The 25,039-nt window shown below is 40.6% G+C and overlaps 1 protein-coding gene across 3 annotated transcripts; it reads right to left on the bottom strand.

Annotated features, from left to right (window-relative positions):
- Positions 1-205: 205 nt before the first annotated feature.
- On the bottom strand, positions 206-22,953 carry mier2 (mesoderm induction early response 1, family member 2). 3 transcript variants are annotated; one of them, XM_076278356.1, is made up of 14 exons: positions 22,878-22,953; positions 22,554-22,669; positions 20,455-20,624; positions 8,702-8,827; positions 5,614-5,740; positions 4,222-4,322; positions 3,795-3,864; positions 3,185-3,333; positions 2,809-2,890; positions 2,407-2,501; positions 2,167-2,297; positions 1,868-1,998; positions 1,404-1,505; positions 206-343 (listed from the first exon to the last, which is right to left on the bottom strand). In XM_076278356.1, the coding sequence occupies exons 2-13, from the start codon at positions 22,654-22,656 to the stop codon at positions 1,447-1,449; spliced, it is 1,344 nt and encodes a 447-aa protein (XP_076134471.1). In that variant the 5' UTR covers positions 22,657-22,669; positions 22,878-22,953; the 3' UTR covers positions 206-343; positions 1,404-1,446. The 3 variants fall into 3 exon arrangements, with proteins under 3 accessions (XP_076134471.1, XP_076134473.1, XP_076134472.1); XM_076278358.1 differs by having other exon boundaries at positions 20,455-20,621; XM_076278357.1 differs by lacking the exon at positions 22,878-22,953 and having other exon boundaries at positions 22,554-22,815.
- Positions 22,954-25,039: the final 2,086 nt, after the last annotated feature.

Raw genomic sequence — 25,039 nt, 5'->3', positions numbered from 1 at the left:
ACAGGCACCGAGCCGTGGCCACAGCCGGAGCCCGACGGGAGGTCGTCCTGGAGGTAGGAGCCCAGCTGTAGGTGGTAGAGGCCCGGGCCGGGGAGCTGCGAGTCTGGGGTGCGGGGCGGGGAACTGTGGCTGGTGGAGGTGCAGGTGAAGGGGGAGGAGGAGGGGGAGTAGCAGGAGGGGAAGAGCTGCGGGGGGGACAGGGAGTCGGAGCATGGCGGAGGCGGCTCCCTCAACTCCTCCAGGGACGGGAGAGGAGGGAAGGGGCCGAAGACGGACTCCTGAGGCGGGGAGCAGGGACACGACGAGGCACACAGCTCTTCCATAACCATCCCACACCCAGCATCTAATGAGGGACAGACAGACAGGCAGAGACCGAGTCAGATGGAGACAGAGGATTTAGTACATTGTAGAGTAGAGTTTGTAAACCTACACGTTAAGTTGTCAGTAGGGGTGTCACGATTTAGATTTTAAGTGGAAATTGATTGAAATTACATCTCGTTCTCGAACTTCGAACTCAAAGGTAGAATCAACGATGTAGCCACACACACGTGTTGAACTGCGAAGTCAGCACTCCTCTAACTTTAGGCTGCCTGCAGCCAATAAAAAAATAAAATAGAAAAAACCCATCAATCGACCAAAATCGAAGCCCCTCTTGCTACTCTGAAATCACCGGTGTGGAAGTATTTTGTCATTCATTCACATCAATTAACACTAACTTACTCAACTTAGCAAGTGAAAAGATGATCTAGTTACAGTCCAAAATTACTTTAAGGCATAAAATGCACATTTATAAGTGCATATTCCATGAAGACTAACCTTGGGTCTTTTCATGTGTGCTGAAACAAATCAAATTATCATTTTCTGTTGTTTCATTTCACTATGTTCACGTCTATGTTTAATGTCTGTTCTGTTTACAACCTCGCGGTAGGTACGGTTTCAAAATAAAAGCCCCCCAAAACAGAATAGGAAAAGGCCAAAAAAGTAAACAACATAAGGAATGCATAAATAGTAATAAAAAGATCGAAAATGTAATCAAATCGTGACTTCAAAATCGAAAAATTAAATCAAATCGAGAATTTGGAGAATCGTGACACCCCTAGTTGTCAGGGACATTACTTAATCATCAGATCTCCAATCTCTAACTTTATCGTTCTCAATAGACAGTTTGACACAGTCTTCTGCTTCTGTAATGAATTGATCTGACATTCCTGTAACAGATATGAAAATAATCTATTTATCCCACTCTCCCCTCCCCTCCCTCCCTCCTCTCCCTGAGCCTGGGGGTTTCTCTCAGCTTAGTTTTACCCCTCCCTCCTATCCCTGAGCCTGGGGGTTTCTCTCAGCTTAGTTTTACCCCTCCCTCCTCTCCCCGAGCCTGGGGGTTTCTCTCAGCTGAGTTTTACCTGTGCAGGCCTGCCTGCAGTGCATGCAGTGAGAGTTGTGTGCTCAGGGCTTTAAAAGAAAGCGTGCTGTTCGCTTCCGTCGTGGACGACCCTGTGACTCCTCTGTAGCCAGGAAACACACATGCAGACACACACACATACACATACACACACACACACAATGCATAGAAAAAACAAACAAATGAAAAAATAAAATTAAGAACATAAACAAATGGGCAATAATGCAGACATGGGGTATCACTGATAAACACAATCTGAACAATTCAACCAAACAATGGAATAAAGAAACACAAACAAAGTGATTCCATGTGAAAACTATTTTTTATAAATCATGTCATCGAAGGACAAAGGGATAATGAAAATAAATGAGGTGAGGGTGAATCCAAAACCTTTCACACAGCTCTCTCTGTGTGTCTGCATGTGAATATGTGCGTCTGTAAGTTAGTGTGTGTGTGTGTGGACACCTTGCTTCTCCAGGTCTGGTGAGGGCGAGGGTGTGTTGGACTGGCCAGTGGAGGTGTGCGAGGAGCTGTGGGAGTTACTGCTGCTGCTCCGCTCCAGCTCTGCCACCTCTCCGTCCTGCTCTCCGTCGTCACTGAAACACAATCATACAACACATACACACACACACCATAAAAAACAAAGTTGAAAGGACAAGGTGTGTATCTGGTTCATATTTAGAAGTGCAGGGCAATGCACATCCGAGGCCATATGGCCATATGTGTGTGTGTGTGTGTGTGTGTGTGTGTGTGTGTCAACTCACATGTTCCCAGACTGTATGTTGTATTTCCGACGCCCCAGCCTGGTAGTTTGCTGAATGAAGAAGTCATGCCTCTCCGATTTCTTCCACAGGTAGTAATACTCTACACACTCTCCTACTGAACGTGTGCGTACCTACAAAATACACAGAAATACACAAATGGACAGATTATTTATTTTAATTGTAGGTGGAACTGGTGTTTTAAAGCCTACATTAACTGAAGATTGAGGGTTTTCAACTGACCTTGTTGGCCTGAATGAGGTGGAAGTTCTTCCCATGGACACGGTAGCCATGTTCAAAGTTCCTACACTCCTCCTCGCTCCATGCACACAACTCCTCTACACAGGGAACAAAACAAGGACCATGACACACCAGGCAACATGAATGGGAATTATTCTATATTGCTGGATTGAAGATGGGGAAATGGGGAAGGGTCATAACACTGCATTTTCGCTGGAAAACTATGCTGGTGATATCTGCAGCTAAAATCACTTCTCTGTGCTGACAACATGATGAAAAATTAAATAGACTAAAATGTCTGACTGAAAGAACAAAGACATACCAAACCAGACAGAGACCGAACCAGACAAAACTAGGCAGACAGACATACAGGCAAAGACAGGCAGACGGATCATAAAATATTACCATTAAAAACTTTAACATTAAAGTGTAGTCTTCTCAAAGCTTCTTCAGCATTGAAGTTACATTTCACAAGCTCATAGAGCACCTGAGAGAGGAAGAGAAAACACGGTCATATTACTTTGCCAGCTTAATTATCTTTCAGTCCATGTTGTGGACTGGGTCCCATGGGCTTATACAAAAAATCACTGCAGGGATTTGCTTCCTGCTCTCTTTTAAAAACATTCCATATCTGGTGTCTTAAGTATAAAAAAATCTGGCAATATGACTGTAAAATGCAACGTTACATTTTCCAGATTCCATGTGAAGAGGTAACAAATTTGATCAAGGTTGAATGAAGACATTCATCGTCAACCTACATTGTCAACCTACAACAACCTACCTGTTCGTTGTCCTTGACTATGTCCGTTGCCATGGCATCCTCATGTTGCCCTTGACCCCATCGTCTCTGTGCAAGGAGCAGAAACTTCTCCACGTCTGAGGGGGCCAGGACCTCTGGGGTCCACAGCAGCTGGTCCTCACTCTCATAGGCTGTGACAGGCAGAGTCACCCACTGGTCAAGCACACTAGTATTTCCACAGGTCAACATAGGGATGAACTGATCCAATACCGATATTGGATATATTGGTCCAATATTGAGCCATGGGACCCAATCTATTCAGCCTATTTCTGTGTTATTCTATGTGTATGTGCACATGCTACACCGTCGGTCAGCACTGCTTTTACTAAAAGGAGAGCGAACATAGCATGGAGGGAGCTAACACTGTCAAAAAATAAAACACTGGTATCGGATTTGTACTTGGAATTGGCTAATAACCCAGGCATAAAAATAGGTATCGGGACTGAAAATTTGGACCGATGCATCCCTTCGACATGCAACTTTTCTGACCTACAACTTTGGTTTGGTAAGGTGCTGAGATATGGTTATAAGGAACTGTAGGAAACGACCCAGCACAAACACAATGACACATGAAGAGAAGCAGCAATGTTACCTCTGTCCTGGTAGGAAAACATGCTGAGAGGTGGAATAGTGGCCTGGTACTGAGGCCCCACCATAATGTCCTGAGGAGAACAGGAGGACACACACACACACACACACACACACACACACACACACACACACACACACACACACACACACACACACACACACACACACACACACACACACACACACACACACACACACACACACACACACACACACACACGGTTTCTTTTAATCAAGCATGAGACTAGTTCCACCATTCCAGATAGACAACATATGGTCAACACATGGGAGCAACATAAATCCCCGAAGGCAGAACTGAGATTCTTTACAGTTATCCAATAAACTTGACACAGAATAAAGAAATGAGTAACTTCTGTAACCCCAGTTAAGTTGGGACATCGCTGTATCAATATGAAACCGTGCCTTACCTTGTGGCTGTCATTGGAAGGAACCGAGGCACTGTCTGAGTCGTCGTCTTCATCTGAGGAGCTGACTGATATGTCTTTGTCTCCTGATGTAAGAGAATGTGCTGGAAATGGATGGACATGTGTGTATGCACACACACAAACACACACACACACACACACACACACACACAGACAGAGAGAAAGTTTATTTTCAATCAATTACTTCTAGCGATTGAATAACAAAAAGGCATCATAGCCACTTCTTTGGGTTAGCTTCCTTCTTTTTCACTCACATTTCCGGTAACTGTAGTATTTATTCCACTTTTTTCTAATCCTTGGACTATTCAATACAGCACAAGTCTACTACCTCACCAGCAAAGCAGAAAACATAGATACTCAATCAATCAAAATGAGTTCTACCAAAAGGAGTCTTTTAATAATAATGGGATGGGTAGGGAATGGGGGTCAGCGGCCAACGGCCTTTTTGAATTCTCCAGGTCTGGTGAGTGCGAGGGTGGCAATTGAGGCAATGGTTCTTAAACAGACCTGTATTTTCCAGAACGTTTGAGTGCATGTGTGCCTGGATCTGTGTGATCCGTGGTCCTGTGTGTCCAAGGCATGCAGTGACGGGCACTGTAGCAGTGTCTACATGACCACATGTTACAACCCCTGGCAAAAAGTATGGAATCACCACTCTTGGAGGATGCTCATTCAGCTGTTTTATTTTTTTTGGAAGGACGATAATGCATCTTGCCATAAAGCAAAGAATGTTAACACTTTTCTTCAGGAAAGACATGTCAAGCCAATGAAATAGCCAGTCTGGATCTCGATCCCATTGAAAATGTATGGTGCAAACAGAAGAAACGGCACTATCCTGTAGAGCTGATCTGCCAACTGCTGTTTGACAATGTTGAAACCTGATTGATGAAGAATACTGTTCTGCATTAGTAAAGTCTATGCCTCAGAGAATTCAAGCGGTAAGAAAAGCCAGAAGAGGAGCAACAAAGTCCTAATTGTGATGTTTTTGGTTTGTGATTCCATATTTTTTTTCCTCAAGATTGAGTGAATCCATATTTTTTCCCTCTACACGATCAAACAAATCATACAAATATATAGATAATAAAAAAATATATATTTTTGAGGCACATCGGTGCTTTGTCTTTTTTCTAAAAAATAGCTGAATAAAAATCTTCCAAGAGTGGTGCTTCCAAAATCTTTGCCAGGGGTTGCATGTGGGCTTGCTACCTCCAACTTACTTAAAACCTTGAAACGACATAACCAAAGGCAGGAGAGTCAATGAAGAATGAGGATCAGGGAAATCCAGTGTAGGTGGTAGTGTTAACAACATAGGACACAGTGGCTTCCAACACATTTCTGAAGGGAGCATTTTTCAGGATATGCTTTGTGCCTCACCTCTTAAACGGCACTGAAGGATGTCAGAGTTATCAGAGGCCACCGAAGGCGTGAGGTCATCAGCCAGTGACTGGACCTCTTCCTCCCCATCGTCCTCTCTTGAGAAAAGATCTTTAGATAAGTGATCCTGGAGAGAGAGACAGTTACAGCATTAAGTAAACTGTGCATAAATCACACTCAGGCATCACTCAGTCAAACAAGCACGTAAACAGGCAGCTTGCAATATCACTCATTACTCATGAGAATCTATCATCCAAATATATCATAAACATCATCTTGTCCACAATGCACTATATATCTTCTGAACAGTTACACTAGATTTGTGCTGGAACCCTAAGGGGGCCTCTTTTGAGTGTAGCATTATTTATGTCTGTTGCAGTGTTACGGTTCCACCAGTAAGGTCAATTTGAGGCTGTTGGCCTCATATATTTACCCAAGATGGTCGCAGACTTTCAAACACAAGTTAAACAAACAAGTTCCAATACAAGATTCAGACTACAGAATCCTCCCTCTTGTCATAATGAGGCTCCATTCAGGGGCTTTCCATGGCTGCTGCTGGGACAGCACCTTTTCTAGTGTGGTCTTTTGAGCTGCAACCTGATCTGATGTTCACAGTATTACTCAATTTCACTGGTAAAATCTCCAAACTTTTCCATGACTATCCATAACTTTTTCCAGGACACTTTCATAGCATATACATACACCGAAGTACACCACTATTGAATGAATACAGTACTGTATATGAGAAACACTATGACTTTTCCAAAACTTTTGAAGATTTCCCATGATCATGGGAACACCTGAAAATCCATTCCCCTCCTCTAGCAGTTGTGATAACACTGAAGGACCTTCTGGTTAATGGAGTGAAAGGTCTCAATAGAGCATCTTTTCTTCTCTATAAGTATTGAACAAAACCTGCCTTATTCACAACCACAAACATCCAAGGGCACTAGATAGGATACCATTTCCTGCTGCTGGGATCTACTGGGAGTTAAATATCTTGCACCAATGCATAACAAAGAAATTCTAAGGCAGGAAGCCTATGATTCTTGAGCATCCTCTTCCCCTCACGAGGAAGGGGAAGGAGAAGCCCCATAACCTCCTGAAGACCCAATAACCTGGTGAGCACAATTTATATCATTCTACCTTAGTTGAATGTAGGCCTGTAGTTATCTGTTCTATTCCTCAAGATCCAGCGTTGTAAGGCTTCCATGTGAAGTACAGATGTGCCGGTTTCTACTGTGAGCAATTCGCTAAGGTCTTGATAGAGCATTACAAATCCTGTTCTTAACAGCCAGTCTGGGCTTATGACTACAGACGAGCCAAGTTGGTCTGGCACCAACACCTGTTCGTTGTGTCTACCCACCAGCCCACTGACAAGGTCTCTAAACCCATCAAAAGAATTGAGTTTAGCCAGGTGTAACCAGCTGCTACGATAGCTGCGCAACATGTATGTTAAGTAAACCTCCCTCCCGACACCTTCAGAGATGTGCTAGAAACTTAAGACATGCTAGCACCCATGGGATACAGCTCCATTTCTAGTGCACTCAATTTTTTTGATAATGTTCATGGAGTGACGTCATCTGCAATATCACAGTATTAATGCCTTATGCTCTAGAATTCATACAGAAGATTAGTAAAGGAATCTCAACTCATGACAGAGTGAACCTGTTGCCTTTGAATTAACGTTAACGTTTATCCAGAATGGACAAGCTTCAGCAGCGCATTATTTATTTATTTGTTTGTTTGTTTTAAAACCCGATTTCGAAAGAAGAGTAGGACAGTAGCCTTTGAGAAGTTGAAAACAGTTCTAAGTAAACAGGACCCAGTTTTATTCTTTCCAGTATATGCTTCAAAATTCATTAATGTTTCATGCAAAATACATGTACTTAGACTACATCTGCAACAATTTAAAGAGGCCATAGCTTGAAAACAATCAGATTAACTTCCAGCCAAACAATGTTCATAGACCAGAAAACATCTTGACTTCAGTCTACATTAAAGCATAGGCTACAGCCTCGGTCTACAAAACCGAATGTTCCACACATAGGAAAACAGAACCATCTAAGGCTCTTAATAAGAATGCATATACTATAAATAGCCCAACAGTACACTATAGGCTATAATTATACCTTGTAAGGTTAGAGCTGAACTTTACCTAAAAGTGGGTCAAAAATACACCAATCATGGCTATGTCTCCAGCTGTCACTGGAAGAGTAATTCAGCTTCCCAATAGTTACTGTAATAGCAACTGTGTTATTTAAGTACTGTAGCATCTGGCTTAATACCTACTGTAACACATAAAATGGATGCAGCTCTACAAAAAGGTGCAATGCATGAGACATTCTCAAGAAGGACCTTTACCACATACTATGAAAACTTTTCAAGAGCTCAATAGAAACACACCAAATACTTGACATTGGCTTGATGAGACTCATCACTGACTTGTACAATCCCTGTTTGTTCACAGTGTGGTCTGGAAATTTCTCATGTCATGCTGTGGTTTCATCTAGCTTTGCTGCCAAGAGTGCTGGCACCCAAGTGCACAGGCCCGTCACTCTGTCTGTCTGTCAAGGACACATTCTATGCTATGATCTTCTGTATGACTATAAGCCGACTCTGCACTTAACAATATGACACCGCCTACTACATATCACACTGATTGTTCTTTTAAAAACAAAACAAGAAAACCACACACAAAACTCGACTTGAGCAGCTATACCCACCAAACAATGATTCAGGTTACCTTAATGAATTCTGTGATTCATACAGATGCACACATACAGTATGGCCCACAATGTGTCTATTGCTTTGTTTGTGTGATTCATCTCAACACAGGGGAAATGGTTGTCTGTTCTTTGTGTGGAGAATGACTAAAGCTGCATCTTTTTCACACAGGCACAATACAACCTTAAACTTAATTATTTTATGTGGCAATTAAATGAATTAACCCAAGCCATGCAGTACAACAAGTATGCACAACAGCCAAGCTGTATACAAACTGTGCATGTTGGGAAGTGAAGGATACCATGAAATAGTGCCCGTCATCACTGGTTCAATCGAGTGTGAAGTGCATTAAGGTTATCACCTTGTTCAGTGTGATGTCTGGCAGGCCGACCGTGAGCGCCCCAGGCTGGCGTTGCTGCTGGATGAGTGCATTGGGCATGTCATAGCCATAGAGTGCCAGCAGCTCCTCCAGAGGCATCTCTCGGCCCTGTACAATGGAAACATTGAATAAGCAAAAAGCCAAAACACACAACCACACACACACCAACAACTTCAGTTCTAACACTATAGACCTAATATACGAGTTGCATGATCTGTCAGTGGTAAGTCCATATGGGAACCATCCAACTAATCAGCACAATACTACCATTATACTTTAAATTTGCTTTGATGCTATACCTGTGGAAATGTCATGGCTAAATGTTTTGTAAATCTATAGAAATAAATTATTGCACAGATAGATCAAATAAATAGACATAAATTCTAAAAATCTTTTTATGGTACCAAAAACATATAATCCAAAGTACTTTGGGCCAAATTCTCCCATTCGCGTGTAAATCGCACGTAAGGCCTTCTTTATGCCCTTCCCGTAACACACTTTTCAGTTACGCACATTTCCCATTCCCGCTTCTGTCACACCCACAGCATGCATGTTTGAAATCAAGGCGGCCTTATAAAAGAGGTGTGATTATTAAGAATAGAACCAGACTGATCCACCACCTTCTTAATTTAGGTTAATTTGGAAAACATGGAATGTTGACTTTCTCATTGACCTTCTGAATGCCATTTACAGTTTTTCTCCATTGGTTTGGCTCATTACTTGAAACAGAAATTACATTCTCAGAATTACATGGACAAACTGCCAAACTACTTGGCAATTGTTCACAACAGAATTTAATTTCTCATTCATTTCATCAAATTGCAAATGTATTAGTACACGTCTCAATGTCTCAATACATCTTTGCAAATTATTAAGTACAGGTAGCCTACATTTAGCTGATTGTTGATTCTCAGTCTAAAGGTTGTTCTCTCCAAAACGTGTCAGCATCATTTCAATGTATAAGTCATCACATGCACAATAGTCTGTTCAATTGTCAAAATTAGTCAAGAACATAATACCGTGGATAGCCAGGGGGGTGAGGGCGGTGGCCAGGAGAGAGGACAGCGACCAGTGAAGAAGTGTTAGTTGTGAAACTTCAGCTTTATTAACAGCACTGTTTTTTGTTTATGTGTTTATATTACAGTAGATCATGCTGTATACATTTTCTTTTTACTCTGATGTATGGAAGTTACTTCATGTGTGTGAATAATAATGGTTACAATTTCCTTGGCAGTATGAGTGCAATGTGTGATTCCACACCTTGGAGGCTACTCTTACTGTAACAGTTTTTTCAGTTTTATATATAATTGTATTCTGTCAGCTAGACAAAAAAACTAGTAAAGTAACCATAGTCAATGAAGGACTGGGCTAAGACTGAGAGGTGGACATAAGGGATATTTCAATGGTCCTCTGCTATAGTGACAAAACACTTAAAAAAATTGACTTGCAGTGCTTACATAATGCTAAAGGAAGATGCATTTTGGGGGCACTGACTATTTATATGACAAATAAATTTAGTTTTGACACGAGTGAACTGTTTTGGGAGAGATATGAGCTTTTGCAGGTGAACCATGGTGTTGTGCTGAACCATCCAGGTTATTTTGGCAAAAGCACCAAGAGTGTTGAGAACGTCCGGTCTGTTTCAAAAAATGAGCCAATGCAATTAAGAAGGATTTTTGCAATTTTGTGGCACTGACTCTTTATATGATAAAGGAATTTGATGATCTAAGAGTTTTGAGAATGTAATTTCTGTTTCAAGAAATGAGCCAAACCAACGCCAAGCCATAAGCAAGGTGAACTGAATAGCAAACGGCCATCATGATGCATCATCACATAGCCCAACAAAGAATTGACTTAACGAAATTTCACTTTTGCTCTGAGGTTTGTTTATAAAGACTCAAGATGTGCTTAAGGTGTGTAGATTCATAATTTAAAAATCACTGCTGAGAAAGAAAGTTTCAATGGCAGAGCTCTGCTTCTCAAAATATCAATGTATCTATGCTAACAAAGCTGTAGACTGACACCTGCAGTTTCAGTACAGTATACAGTTTTAGTTCAATACAGTAGAGAGACTGGCATAACAATACCAACCAACGAATCAGAGACAGGAGAATATACACAATGCTCCTCAACAATAGTGCAGGCATCAGCACAAGTGTATGGATGACTTCGGTCAAGTTGGAAGGAAATGGACAGATTCGAACCAAGGAGGCTATGGGATTATGACTTCACGTCAAGTTAAAACTGAAGATGCACAGTCAGTAAGCTCCAATATCCAAACGGGGTGATTATAACAGGGTTTTCGCAATTTAACAATGTAGCCTCATTGATAAGGAAATGTCGGGAAATATGTCACCTTGTGACATTGTAATGGGGGAAAAAACATAAAGCCGTATCAGCATATTAAGTACCAAATTTGATACTGTAATGTTAATTTGTAACATTCTGTGTAACCTACATGTATTAAGAACTAGGCCTACTGCTGACATCGAGCAATATGTGGTTTCACCTTGTAGTGGCGCTCAACCTTAAAGCTGCAGTAAGTCTGACAGATTGAGGGGACTTAGCCAAAAGTTTGAATGTTTACAACTCTCATGCCCCTTCCCCACTACCACCGAGCACCCTCTCATCGAGTTTGTGCTCGTCAGTGCGTACCAGACTGTGATTGACAGTCAGATCTCACACAGCCCTGCTCTGATTGGACCAGAAGATTCGGGAGCTGTGGATTTTTGCAAAACAAATAACAGGCTTTAGGTGGAGGTAGAAGTGCGTTTTTTGCTAAAAAACAGCTGATTTATATTGATCAAAAAATCTTGCCAACTGCAGCTTTAATACAGCCCTCAGATACACTTAGCTGGAAAGGTGCTTAAGTCAGTGCCAGAATGCAAGAGTTGTATACATAAGAAACGCCCGGATTTTGGAGTAGCTCCTCCCAAAGCGCATAACTAGCGTATAAATGACAGGCTTAAGTGAAGGGCAGAATGTGCGCAGACTGAAAAGCACTTAGCTGCATACTTTTTTGCCCCTTTGTGATTAAAACTGTTGCCTTGTGGCATTTTCAGAAGAGGAACAGAGTGAAATGTGCTTTATTGATAGAGATGTTCTATAGAAATGGCAATGCTTTTTCTTCACTCTTTAATAAATAAACATGGGTGAGCCTTGAATTACATTGAACTTGATATGGCAACTGCACCTTTTGATCATGTCTGGGTTTGAAAGGAAACTGAAAGCCTCTTATTGATGGCAGGGTTTATTGTATACACATTATTTGTAAAGACATTCATCCCATTCCCTCCGCCAATTCTGTGAAATATAAGTAGTCAGCACAGGTCTGAGGTTGCCATTGACAGTGACTTCTTCTGTGAGTAGCACTGTCTGCCTGCACATCACCAGAGAGGTCAAAGGTGCCTGGGACTGCACAGAAAATAATGCTCAATTTCTATCTTTGTAAACGATTTGTACCAAAGGCAAACAATCATGGATAATCATTCTTGGATGAATCTGTTTTTGTTGCCTTCATACGCAGCCAATAATGGTTGTGTCCAGTCAATATTGCAAGAGATAGATAATAATTATATCAATTAGTGTAAATGGGTCTATGAAAAGGAAAACTTGCATAAATTGGCAATGGTGATACTAGGTTTTCCCAAATTCTCAAATAACCCTAAATCTAAAATCTGTCATCTGTATTAAATTCCAACTGATGCTTAGTTTCTCTGGGAGAAGTTTACGTGAACCTCACCGAAAGGAGCTGTAAAACAGTGATTGGAGGCTGCTGAAAAGGCAAGCTAATGGCTAACAGACTATTTGGGGTCATGTTGTAATCTAAATTTATTCTGAAATGTGTGAAATCTTGCCCCTATGTTCCTGGAGTTGTTGGTGCCCGCATTAAGGGCTTACGTGTTGGCTGGGTACATTGTTGTTCGGATCATAAGCAACCACAGCAACAAAGAGGAATGACCAAATAATGTGTTGGTTGGTATTTGTGTTTGTCTGTATCAAAGACTTTGACTGTGTTGCATTTGTGGTGCCAGCATCAAGGGCCTGTGGTTTGTCTGCTTATGTTGCTGATCAGATCATAACGGCACAGCAACAAAGAGGAATGACCAAAGAATTTATTGGTACTTGGTGGTATTTGTTGGTGTCAAGGATTTGCATTTTTTTTGGATATGTTGCTTTGCATTTTTTTTGGATATGTTGCTGTTCAGATCATGAACTGTTACAGCAACGAAGGTTGACAGAAGAATTTGTTGGTATTTGTGTGTGCCCGCATCAAGGGCTTGCGGTAATGTTGCTGATCAGATCATAATCGGCCACAGCAATGAAGAGGAATGACAGAAACATTTGTTGGTATTTGTTGGTAGAGAACCCATCATAAGTGTGGAGGTGGGTAGGTCTGGGATGCCAGGAACCACTGTTGAGACTTCTGGAGGTGTGGTAGGCCAAATAATAATAATTAAAAAAACAATGGAGAAGGGTGCCTGCTTGATAACCCCAGTGAAATACTCTTGAGGGTTACTCTGTTGGTGATGTTTTTTGATTGCTTTGTTGGTCATTTTGTTTTTGATGATAAATAGGCCTGGTTGGTGACTGGCCGCTGTGGGAAATCTCCTACCTATAGCACCTACCTAACACCTCTCCAGTGTATTTTTGAAATTAGTCCACGACAGGCATGTCACCAAGAGTTGAAAACCTTCAGGGCTTAGCCCCAAACTTTGTGGGGGTGCACAATGCACAATTTCTGTGCACTTTCAGTCAGAGAATAGGGCCGCATTATGCCTAAAACACACATGCACGATCTGTCGTTTCACTCATGAACATTACCTCATCCATTATCCAGACATAGAAAACATTTACCTCACAAGCGAAATGGACATGGCCAAAGGGTACCCACAAACTACAAAACTTACATTACATTTTGTGTGAACATCATACTATACAAAACGAGATGTATCCAACCAGATTTCCAGCCGAGTCCATTAGCCGACAGTGAGTGGAGGCAGTGGTTCTTAATAAACTATGCCATCATCGCACATACTGATGTGCTTGGGTAAGAGCCAGGTGTGTATTGATGTATTATTTATGATGATTTACACAGCTATCACATTTTGTAAATGGCATGCCTTCTCACAAAAGTATAGAATCACTGTGTTAAACTAGCTAGGTAGATGAAGCACTCTCCTTCACCAATCTGTGACGAGGCACATCAGTGGAATTAGCAGATTACCACCAGAAACCAACAATCATTTAAGATCTGTTTGTCTGTGCGTGCTCTCTCTTTTCCAGACGTATGAAAAAGGTGCATGTGTTGTAGATTTGTTTGAGTTCTTTCTATCTGCTTTCCTTTTGCGATCTCATCACTTCAATGAGTAATTGACATTCTTTAGAGAGGGTTTAAAAAAAGACCAGTATTTATATTCAGGACTAAACTTACAGTTTTTCTCAGTCACTTTGGTGCTTTTCTCAAATCACTATTAACATTTGCACAGCAGTTAGTGCATTTCTCAAAACAATTAGTGCAAACTGTAAAACCTAGTGGATAACCTGCAAAAGCATGTCACTTGATCAAAATTGACAGTCCATTCCTCAAAAATAAGTATTCTTGTCAATGAAACTGCCAGTGTCATCAAAATGAGAAGTCTTGACACCATCGTTTATGAACAAGATAGTCAAATGGTTTTGTCATGCTTTCATTATGACAGTTTATTCTCTGTGTTTTCCAATGCAAAAAAAAGGTCAGAACTCGGAGACACTACCTTAACATGCTCAAGACCAGGCGCGCCTGCAGGTGTACGTCCGTACGCACTGTGCGTACCATCAGGCTACTCAACAAGAGAAAATTTCCTGTGTGTGTGTGTTTTGGCCCACCATACCTTCCCAACTATGGACAGTATCCCATTAGCTGCATGCCATCAGGCTACAATTTACAATTTTCTATTGAAGTTAGTGAACACGTTATCAAAATTAACACGCACACATTTTGTTTGAGCAGGAGAGAGAGAATACGCACGCAGGCACGCAACTAGGCTACTTGTTTCCTTTTACTCGGCTATCTATATTATCAGCACACAATGTTGAGATAATTCACTAACTCAATACTCATCATGGATATCACAAGTTTAAACAACGAAAACAGAAAGAATGGATGCAGCAAAGCTAGGAGTTATTCCAGATGGGCAAGAACAAGGTAGGCAATTGCTTGTCAGAACGTTAGACTGCATTAGACAGCTGTTTAAAGCCAGACGTCACGGTAAGCTAGAACAAAACTAAAGGTAACTTTAGCCTGTATATGGCTGTATCAAGTTGTCCAAATGAATAGGTCATTGAAGACGTTGTTGTTGTATTATTGCATGTGAATGTCGCTATGCTATGTAAACCGGGAAACGGACAAATATTGTCCACGCGTGAATTTTTTTTTGCCCGGGGGGTGCGTACCATAGCCTTAATTCCTGCAGGCGCCCCTGCTCAAGACCGCACTATACACTACTTGGACAGCCATTTGAAAACTACAGTAAAGTTACACATTGCTGTAGTTAGGGGATTAAGTGAGTACAAGACACTGAATACGTACGTTTCACATTTTTACTGTATATGCTCTTTGCAATTCTACAGCATTGTGACGGAATTTGATAACTAGTTCAAAAATGTTGTATGTAATGACTCAAGCAATGAAATGAAGACTATTAGTTTTTTTTGGGAAAGACTATTCAGCATCCATAAGTATAGTTAATTTTGACTGACATGACATAAGCAAATGATTATGTTATAAAACAGCAGAGAATTGTATGAAAGCAACTGATACATGTCCAAAAGCATTTGCAATTTGTTCAGAGGAAGGAGAAATTCCTAAATTCCTAAATTTTCATTCTGATCTGAGAAAAGCACCAAAGCGACTGAGAAAAACTGTAAAACATTTGGGGCTGAAGCCCCGGCAAAATGGCCTGACGACACCCATGGTCCAGAACTGGGCTTAATCCTTGTACAGGAAACCTGCACCATGTGTATAAAATCTGACTGGAGTGAAAGTCAAATGGCTGGAGACTGCAATCAGGGGATTAACCACAACATAAAATGAACTACCTTTTGCCACAACTTTTTGTATGAATATTATTAATCAAAAATCATACTGTGTGTGTTCAATCAATACAGTATCACAAAACATAATGTGATAATCTACAAACTTTAGTTTTAGGAGCATAAAATAGTCAAACTGGCTACACCTACACATTCAGCTAAGGGCCCAGGAAAGGGTAAAACCATGGTTTTGGAGTTGGGCCAGGATGACTTTACCATTAAAACCACAGCATTGTAAAAGGCTTCCATTATGACAAACAAAATCCCACAGAACATTACTACAAGAGTTGAATGCTAGATGTGGCTAAGCCTATATACGGCAAAATGATCCGGGATCAATGGAATGCTAATGGTCTACACTTAGCCTCAGAGCTTCCCATAGGGGGTATGTTTTCCGAACGTTCGCCTACCCCCTTATTTTTTCCCCATTACAATGTACATAAAACAAAACAAAAACACATAACGTTATAATCACATGATCTTGCGAACAAGACTTTTAAATAATTCGCTTAATCTCAGTAAAATTCTGAGATATCAATAAATGATGGAAAAAAGCTTGCCAACAGTGGAGCTTCAGTTTCCACTTGACGTGAAGTCATCATCCCGTAGCCTACTTCATTCGAATCTGTCAAATTCTTTCCAACTTCTCCAAAGTCATCCGTAGACTTCTGCAGACGCCCACACTACTGTCAAGCCGCAATAATCATTGATATGCTCAAACGGTTCAAAATCAATGACAGATTTATGTTTTTTCTGGATTTAAATGGCATTGATGAGGTTTAAGAGCAAGTCTATGTTCCATGTTATCATAACAGCCAAAATTAATAAGGTTGTAGGTCAGTCTGGCTCTATTTTAAATCATGCCTCTTTCATAAGGCCACCTTGATTGAGAACTTAGGCACTGTGGGTGTGACAGAAATGCGAATGGAAGTGGAAGCCTGTAAAAAGGATGTGTGAATGGGAGAATTTGGGCCGTAGTGCACAAGGTATCAATGTTGTGCCATAGATAAATACATGGATTTAAAATCATTGCTTTTCCTCAGGGACAAGAATGAAAAAGCAGAAATATACAATAAAATCAACTAATTGTCTTTATGAAACATGGTACAACATTGGCACTTAGGGGTGAATTATCCCACGTGCGTACAGCCGGGTTCACATTGCATGTGCAAAGACTTGAAAACATACCTATATATGAGAGCTTTTAGTTAACTCATCTTATCTTGTAGACTGCTTTTTCAGATTATTCTACATTTGACTGTTGTTATTAGAGCTGCGGCCAGCCAGAAGCAGATGGGCTCCCCCTATTAAGTCGGGTTCTGCTCAAGGTTTCCTCCAGGAGTTTTTTCTTTGCCATATGGCATGCTTGCAGGGGGTTAAAGGGGTTAAGGCTGCCAGTTTTCCGGTCGTTGTGTTCCTTAAACGTCTGTATATAAATTCATATAATCAAAACAAATACTAAGAACATACACTAAGGCTAACCGCTTAAGAGTACAATGTGAACCCGGCTTAAGGGTGCGTGAGTAGAATAAACGGGTAACTAAGCGCTTTTCTCCCCTTCAATGAAGTGTGTCATTTACGCGCCATGAAGCCAGTTAAGCGTTTTGGGAGGAGCTACTCCAAAATCTGGCCATTTTTTATACATACAACTCTTGCGCGTATTCTGCCACCGACTTAAGCACCTTACCATCTACACGCTCCCCAGGGCTGTATTAAGGTCAAGCGCCACTACAAGGTGAAACAGCATACTGCTTGATGTCGGCATTAGGCCTAGTTCTAAATACATCTAGGTTACACAGAACGTTACAAATTAACATTACAGTATCAAATTTGGTGCTTAATATGCTGATACGGCTTTATGTTTTTCCCCATTAGTGTCACACGGTGGCATATTTCCCGACATGACCTTATCCATGAGCCTACATTGTTAAATAGGGAAAACCCTGTTGAACCGAACTTGACCGAAATCATCCATACATCTGCACTATTGTCGAGCAGCATAGTTTATATTCTCCAGTCTCTTGATTCATTTGTAATGGAGACTGGTATTGTTATGCCAGTCTCTCTACTGTATCCGAAACTACAAGTATCAGTCTACAGCTTTGTTAGCTTAGATAAATTGGTATTATGAGAAGCAGCTGCCATTGAAACTTTCTTTCTCAACAGTGAGTTTCTAAATTATGAATCTACACACCTCAAGCATGTCTTGATTCTATAAACAAACCTCAAAGCAAAAGTGAAATTTTGTTTCGTTGTTAGGCTATGTGATGACACACCATTTTACTGTAGGCCATTCCCTATTCAGCTCACGAAAGTTTGACTCGGGTACATTCACAAAAACACCCTAGGATGCATTTTGCCGAAAGTTACACTTTAAATAGGGAAAACCCCGTTATAATCACCCTGTTTGGATATTGAAGCTTACTGACTGTGCATCTTCAGTTTTAACTTGAAGTGAAGTCATCATCCCATAGCATACTTCATTCGAGCATTGAGACATTGTTTGTGTACACATAGTTTACTAAAAAGAAAGGTTTTGAACAACTCACTTGGTTTTTCTGCTCGCCGCCATCTTGCCAGTCAAGGAGTGAGTTGTCCAAAACCTTTCTTTTTAGTCAACTATGTGTACACAAACAACGTTCTCAATGCGAGTTCATGTGTAGAGACACTGATACTTCGATTAAAGTTTCATGTTGTGTCGAGCCTTCTTATCATGTATCAAAATAGTAGTGCCCCTACGATTCCCATTCAAAAGGCCATTTGACCCGAAAATGACAACACGGACAAGCTTAAATATGGCGCTTCGGACGTAATTATGCTTTTAAACGAAAGTTTGACTTGGGTACATTCACAAAAACACCCTAGGATGCATTTTGGCAAAAGTTACGCTTTAACAATCTAGCCTTGATAAGGTAATGTTGGGAAATATGTCATCTTATGGCACTGTAATGGGAAAAAACATAAAGATGTATCAGCATATTAAGTACCAAATTTGATACTGTAATGTTAATTTGTAACATTCTGTGTAACCTACATGTAGTGTACAAGTACTTAGAACCAGGCCTACTGCCGACATCGAGCAATATGCTGTTTTACCTCGACTTTAATACAGCCCTCATTAGCTGGAAATGTGCTTAAGTCAGTGGCAGAATGCGTGCAAGAGTTGTATACATAAGATTTTGGAGTAGCTCTTCCCAAAGTCCATAACTGGCTTCATGGCGCGTAAATAACAGACTTAAGATAAGGGCAGAATGCGTGCAGTCTGAAAAGAGATTAGTTGCATGTTTTTTTTTTTTAATTACGCACCCTTACCCACATGGGAGAATTTGCCCATAAATAATTATACATTGAGCTATTCCCACATAGATTTTCAGACCTCAAAAATTTGGCACAACATAATCAATTATTGTATTTGCAGACAAAATACTAACTGATGACATGTTTGACAAGTTTACAAGACCCTCTATATAACTCATTGTATATCTAGGACCTTAAAATCAATGGGCATATAGTACAAACTTTTAATGGTCCAGTTATATTTAAAACATGTTTGTCTTCCATCCTTGTTTGGGCAAGGATAATACTTTTAAACATATAATTGTCCAAACATGGCCTCCAAGATGTAAAGGTCTTGGTTTTGTACAGGACCCCGGAGTTGTCATTGCAAGATATTTTTTGTGTGTATCGAAAGAATGTGTGCTAGTTTTCCTAGAGTGTGCTCATTTTACTAGATTGTGTGCTCAATGTAGTAAATCACATATTCAATTTAGCGGACCATGCACTGATTCTACTAAATAGTGCGCTCATTTTACTAAATAGTGCGCTCATTTTACTCAATTGTAGCCAGTACGCCAGCCTGAATGCCAGCCTGAATTTAACCCCGTCCATAAAATTTGAGGTTGGGAAATTCGGTGTGGACTTGAGAAGCCTCTATGAAAACTTGAGAACTGTGCAGACCAATCAAATCGACTGGGCGCGCTTTATACAATGATGGATAGATAAGCAACCATAGATATGTGAGCAACGGTGCATTCATGTCACCTGATTGATTTTGTTTACAGTAAAATGGCTGTCGCTAGAGAAGCTAGATGTTTAAATGGCACTATCATGTCTCTTATATAAGATATTGACAGTGGAATAATTTTAAAAACTAATAGAAAACAGTGATTAAGGCATTTGTCGAGAAGAAGGATGTTTTAGCTGTTCTCCCGACAGAATTCACAGAAGGGTATTTTGTTGTTCTGATTTGAGGTCTATCCAATTGTGTGCAGAGGCATTTTTCCCCTGTATCAGTTGAAACTCAAATTCAGAATAGAATTCAGTATGGCTACGTCAGGCTAACTAAGTTGTGCTCTCATTTTAATTTTTGTAAAATGAGTGCATGAGTTAGTCAAATGAGTACACTATTTATTGACCCTGGTATCTTTTACTATTCAATGCACAAATCTAGCTGGTCACAGCAACAAACAAAGTGTATTTGTGGTCAAACAGAGAGATCAGAGTGAGATCCTAAAACGATGACATTTCCAGACACCATGGTGCCAAGTCACCTTCAAGTAGGTCTAATCTCCTAAAACATATCACTCCAATAACACTACATCCAAATGCTTCTGAAGAGATCATTCTATTTGCCTGGTGCAGAGTACAGAAGTCTCACTCACTGTGTGGGGGTGAGACGCCATCTCTAGAGCCCCTGTCTGCAGGACCCCTCGCCTCCTCAAGACCCTTGCTAGGGACTTGGTGGTGGTTGTGGCAGACACTTGTTCTTCATTTCCCCAGCTCAAAAAGTATGACATACAGCGACTGGGATCTCCTGAGCCCATCGAACCTACTGATAGACAGACAGACAGACAGAGAGAGAGATAGAGAGAGAGAGACAGAGAGAGAGAGAGAGCAATGATGGACAGGAAGTGGTTAATCCCTTTTCATCCAATTAGAGAGCAGGTGGCTCCTTGCATTTGATCTTTGCAGATGCAACTCCTCCTCTCGAGAGGTTTGAAACATTTCAAACACACCAGTGGATTGGCATTTGTTGCACTTACACATACTGTAAGATTAATCTCAGGCCAGTTTAAACAGAAAAGGGCCATCAAATCAGACCAACAATGTCTCGTTGTATCTGTGTACAATGACAATAAAGTATCTACTGTATCTATACACACTTACTAAATTACATAGTCACACGTTATCTTTGTCCTGATGAGCCACACAACACAAATGAGGGCAGGAAAACACAGTTCAAAACAGGCACACTACAGTCTATCAGTGCGTTGATGTGCAGTTTTGCTACTCAGTCTTAAATGTAGCAAAATTAGCTAAACTTTTTTAGAATATTGCAAAATGACACCTTAGTGCAGACACAGGAGTGTTGATTGTCAGATTACATATCTGGTTTATTAGGCTATATCACATTATGTCAAATGCCCTAGATGCAATCCACACAGTGTGCATTTCAAAATATTCCCTCATGTGCAGGAAGATTACAGTATTAACATATTTTTAAAAGGTCAGCTCTAAACTGAATTCTAAAGAGAATATGATATTCAAACAAGTAGCCTAATTTTATACACCATACTATTTAATATAATGAGAGTAGCATCCAAAGCAATATCCAAACAAATTTAAATAGATTCTGAGAGATTGTCATGCATATTTGATATATTCCCAGGATCACACAATGATTTGTGGAGTTCCAAAAAAACCTACAGCTGGAACAACTTAGAGCTGAATAAACAAAAATATTGTGTTTGCACCAGTTTAAGTGTTGATATAGTTCTAAAAAAGCTCTAATTGGAGTCTGACATATAGCTTTACTAATCCAAAAGCAGGCCTAATTTTAAGTAGCTAATCAGATTATATTAAACATTTGGGTAATTCACAACTGCATATGACAGTTCCAGCCGAAATTATAGTGGCCTTACTGACTATATTTCCAAGTAATGCAGACTACTGAATCCTGATGGTGGCATTATCAATATACTTCAAGTCGAGATGTGCTTGTCTCGAGGCGATTACAACTGGATAGACTACCCTGGCAAATAGCTGAAAGTATGACCTCAACTCAACTATTCTCCATAGGAATGTTCAAATGAGTCTTTTACGCGACTCAGCAAATAATGAAGGCCATTCTACTGAAGAGAAACTGCCACCATGCATAAAACAAAGTTTTAGTGGGATAGATGGAGTCAGTCTTCAGCAAAATCTCGACACGCAGTTAATTACGAGAAAGTTGGAGGTCTTTAATAACTGAGCCCCTCGACTTTACAAATCCGCGAATCTTTGACCAAGGCGCTTTCCTACGACTCGGTGCTGAACATACAACTGACTCATAACCGGAGAAGGAAGGAAATAGTTGTTGTGGTAGGACATAGTCACGAATTCATGCGGGCAAAGCTCCATGTTATACGTCGCCACATGCAAGTAAGTTCACTGTCAACACGATTACCTATCGTTGCGCACCTGGGACGAATTCAGCACCTTCGTCAAGCCGGGTCTCCCATTGTTTTCTATAGCGCACTATCTGGCAAACTGGGAATGGTTCTCCAACGCAACGAACGCGACTAGGCGAGACGGGGACGGACACCCCCCATTTTAACTTCCTCGTTATTAAGTCCTGGTTGTGTCAAGCGGTCCCAAAACCAGCTAACCTCAGTGCAGACACCACGATCTTGATTCTAGTTCGTTTCGAACACACGAGTAAGACCTAACTGAAGAGGCATTTAATCGTTCCCTTCCTCCCCAGACCCTTTCGTTCACTCACCTCCGCCATTCCGTTTCTGCGCAGGGCTGTGGAATGCCCGGATGTTGTAGAAGTCTTCGCTGAGCCACCGGTTGCCGTTACGTTTTACTAAGAGTGATGACATGCTCTCCACTTAACTTCATTAGAGTAGACACACATAGGATAGAACAACATGAGATAAGTTAAAAACAAAAGATATTTAGAAATATTTACTGGAATGACGTCACGTCTCTCTCTGAAAGGGGTTCATTTAAGTCTGTTAAACTCAATGCAGGTTCAAGACACCCATAATGACATACATTTAAGACATTGAAACCACACAGTATAACATTATAGTTGCCCTACCTCCAAAATATGAAAAGTTAGTCTCTATCTCTGTCTGTCTGTCTGTCTGTCTCTCTCTCTGTGTGTGTGTGTGTGCGTGCACGCACGTAAGATGTGTTTGAGTGTGAGTGAGTGTGTGTGAGGACAGAGTCTGAGAGGATATGACGGGAGGGGTAAGTGTGGTTATCACTGATAAAGCTGGAACAGGGTCACTGCTTGTCCTGGGCACCCAGAGTCCCCCACAGTGATCACTGGCCTGGCACCTCACAGATCTGAGATCAGGGACACGCCTAAACCAAAGACTAATCTTCTCCATCCTGTGGGAAACAGAGCACTGATCCTCCATCGGTTCTGTGTAATGATACATCCACACTTTCAGCTGTGTGAAATAGTGCAAGTGAAATAGGGGCAATTTATCATGCTGATGCGTGTTTGTCAGCTTTTCTCTCAAAGATTTTCTGAAAAAGTCTTAGAGGAGTTTCCTCAGTCAATTCCTGTTCTCCTGAAATAAAACATTTAATATTTTCATCAGTTGCCACTTACAATTATGGATCAAACCTTTTTGAAAATAAGGGGAGGAAAAAGAATGAAATATTCATTACATGGAAATCCAAGCAAATGCTATTAATGGATTTGTCAGAAAGGGATACCTTTTTTCAGGCATTGTTTTGTTGAAATGTCTTGCTCTACAGTTCCTCTGCAAGTCACTGAGATCTTGGCTAGCCAACAACTGCCTGTGTGGTGATACCAAGTACAGCATTTGACCAGAGAACATGCCAGGAGAACCCAGAAAGAAATTATTTTAAATGCTTATCAAGATGCACAAGAGGAAAGGCAGAAACTCTAACTGGAAACGTGTTTGATTATTGCACTTCAGGTATAATCACTACACCTGGCCCATGTTGTGATGGTAACTTGCCTAAGTAACACAAGTAACTTGGGAAGTAACACAACTATCAGTACATATGTTGCTTAATATTCAGTAAGAAACAATGATGATAGTATGTTGTTGATGAATGTGATTGTAGGTTATCCAATACAAAAATGCAAGTGTCCAAACTGCAGTTTTGAGGAATTCCTTGCCGTTCAAAAAATTGCAATGACTACTGCACTTTACTTCAAAAATAACATATTTTGTACATGAAACTGCATTGTATTGTACTGTGCCTCAGAAAAACTGCAGTGGCTGCATCTACTGTATAGTCCCAGAACTGCAGTTATTTTGTGTAAGGGATAGGGGGCATGTTCCTTTACTACATGTATGTTTCTTTAATAGGAACATTTTAAATAAACCATCTCCATTTCATTCTCAGTTGTTATACCACTGCTCTTTGTCCCATTTTACTCTTTGACCATAGCATTCTAGTTCATTTGACCATAGCCTTCTAGTTCATTTGACCATAGCCTTATTTGACCATAGAATTCTAGTTCATTTGACCATAGCATTCTAGTTCATTTGACCATTACTGTAACCTTCTAGTTCATTTGACCATAGCATTCTAGTTCATTTGACCATTAGAAGGTTTCACGCGGAACCTTCGCCGACTCTATACACGATGTGATTGGCCTGATAGAAGTTTCATTTTTCCAGCTCGCAAGCCAACGGAGAGTTGCTAGACTACCATGGCTGTAAATTACATTTGCTACCGCTACGGTGCATAGATTTCTAGGCTAGGATTTAATGAGAATGAGCCCACAACGAGTGCATGATTTAGTAAAATGAACACATTACTTGTATCAAATGAGCGCAAAATTTAATAGAAAACATGATTTAGTAAAATGAGCACACACTGTCTTGATATACAATCTTGCAATGACACTTCCTGTACTCAAGCTACTTGTGCAAACATTATATTAGATGTAGAGGTTAATAATCCTGTTGACCAAAATCTGAGATTTGTTTTTCTAACCTTGTATAGTATCTAACCTCGGCTATAGGTTAGACCAGGGGTTCCCAAACTTTTCCACGACAAGGCCCCCCAAATACCATTAGGTTCTGGCCAAGGACCCCCTTGATGTGTTATTAAACCCATTGACAATACTACGGCAAATGTAAAAATACGTTAAGCTAATCCTAATAATTATTTTAGCCACAAGCACTTCGCGATGGAGCATACAGTGTGTAAAAATTGTATTTGGGGCTTTCTGCTATATGAGAGCTATCACTCTACTATTATTCCTTG

The sequence above is a fragment of the Alosa pseudoharengus genome, unplaced genomic scaffold (assembly GCF_046254945.1).
Source record: "Alosa pseudoharengus isolate Yale_2024_CS ecotype anadromous, Long Island Sound unplaced genomic scaffold, YU_APseudo_1.1 YU_APseudo_1.1_scf_11, whole genome shotgun sequence".
Taxonomy (NCBI): domain Eukaryota; kingdom Metazoa; phylum Chordata; class Actinopteri; order Clupeiformes; family Clupeidae; genus Alosa; species Alosa pseudoharengus.
The sequence above is the reverse complement of the archived record's forward strand: the minus strand, read 5'-3'. Positions and strand labels throughout refer to the sequence as shown.

Excerpts from the sequence above, each read along its gene's own strand:
- mier2 (XM_076278356.1), bottom strand. The coding sequence starts at position 22,656 with ATGTCATCACTCTTAGTAAAACGTAACGGCAACCGGTGGCTCAGCGAA. Across the intron at positions 2,891-3,184 it reads TAGTCAAGGACAACGAACAG|GTGCTCTATGAGCTTGTGAA; the intron begins GTAGGTTGTTGT and ends TTCCTCTCTCAG. Across the intron at positions 2,502-2,808 it reads TAATGTTAAAGTTTTTAATG|AGGAGTTGTGTGCATGGAGC; the intron begins GTAATATTTTAT and ends TTCCCTGTGTAG.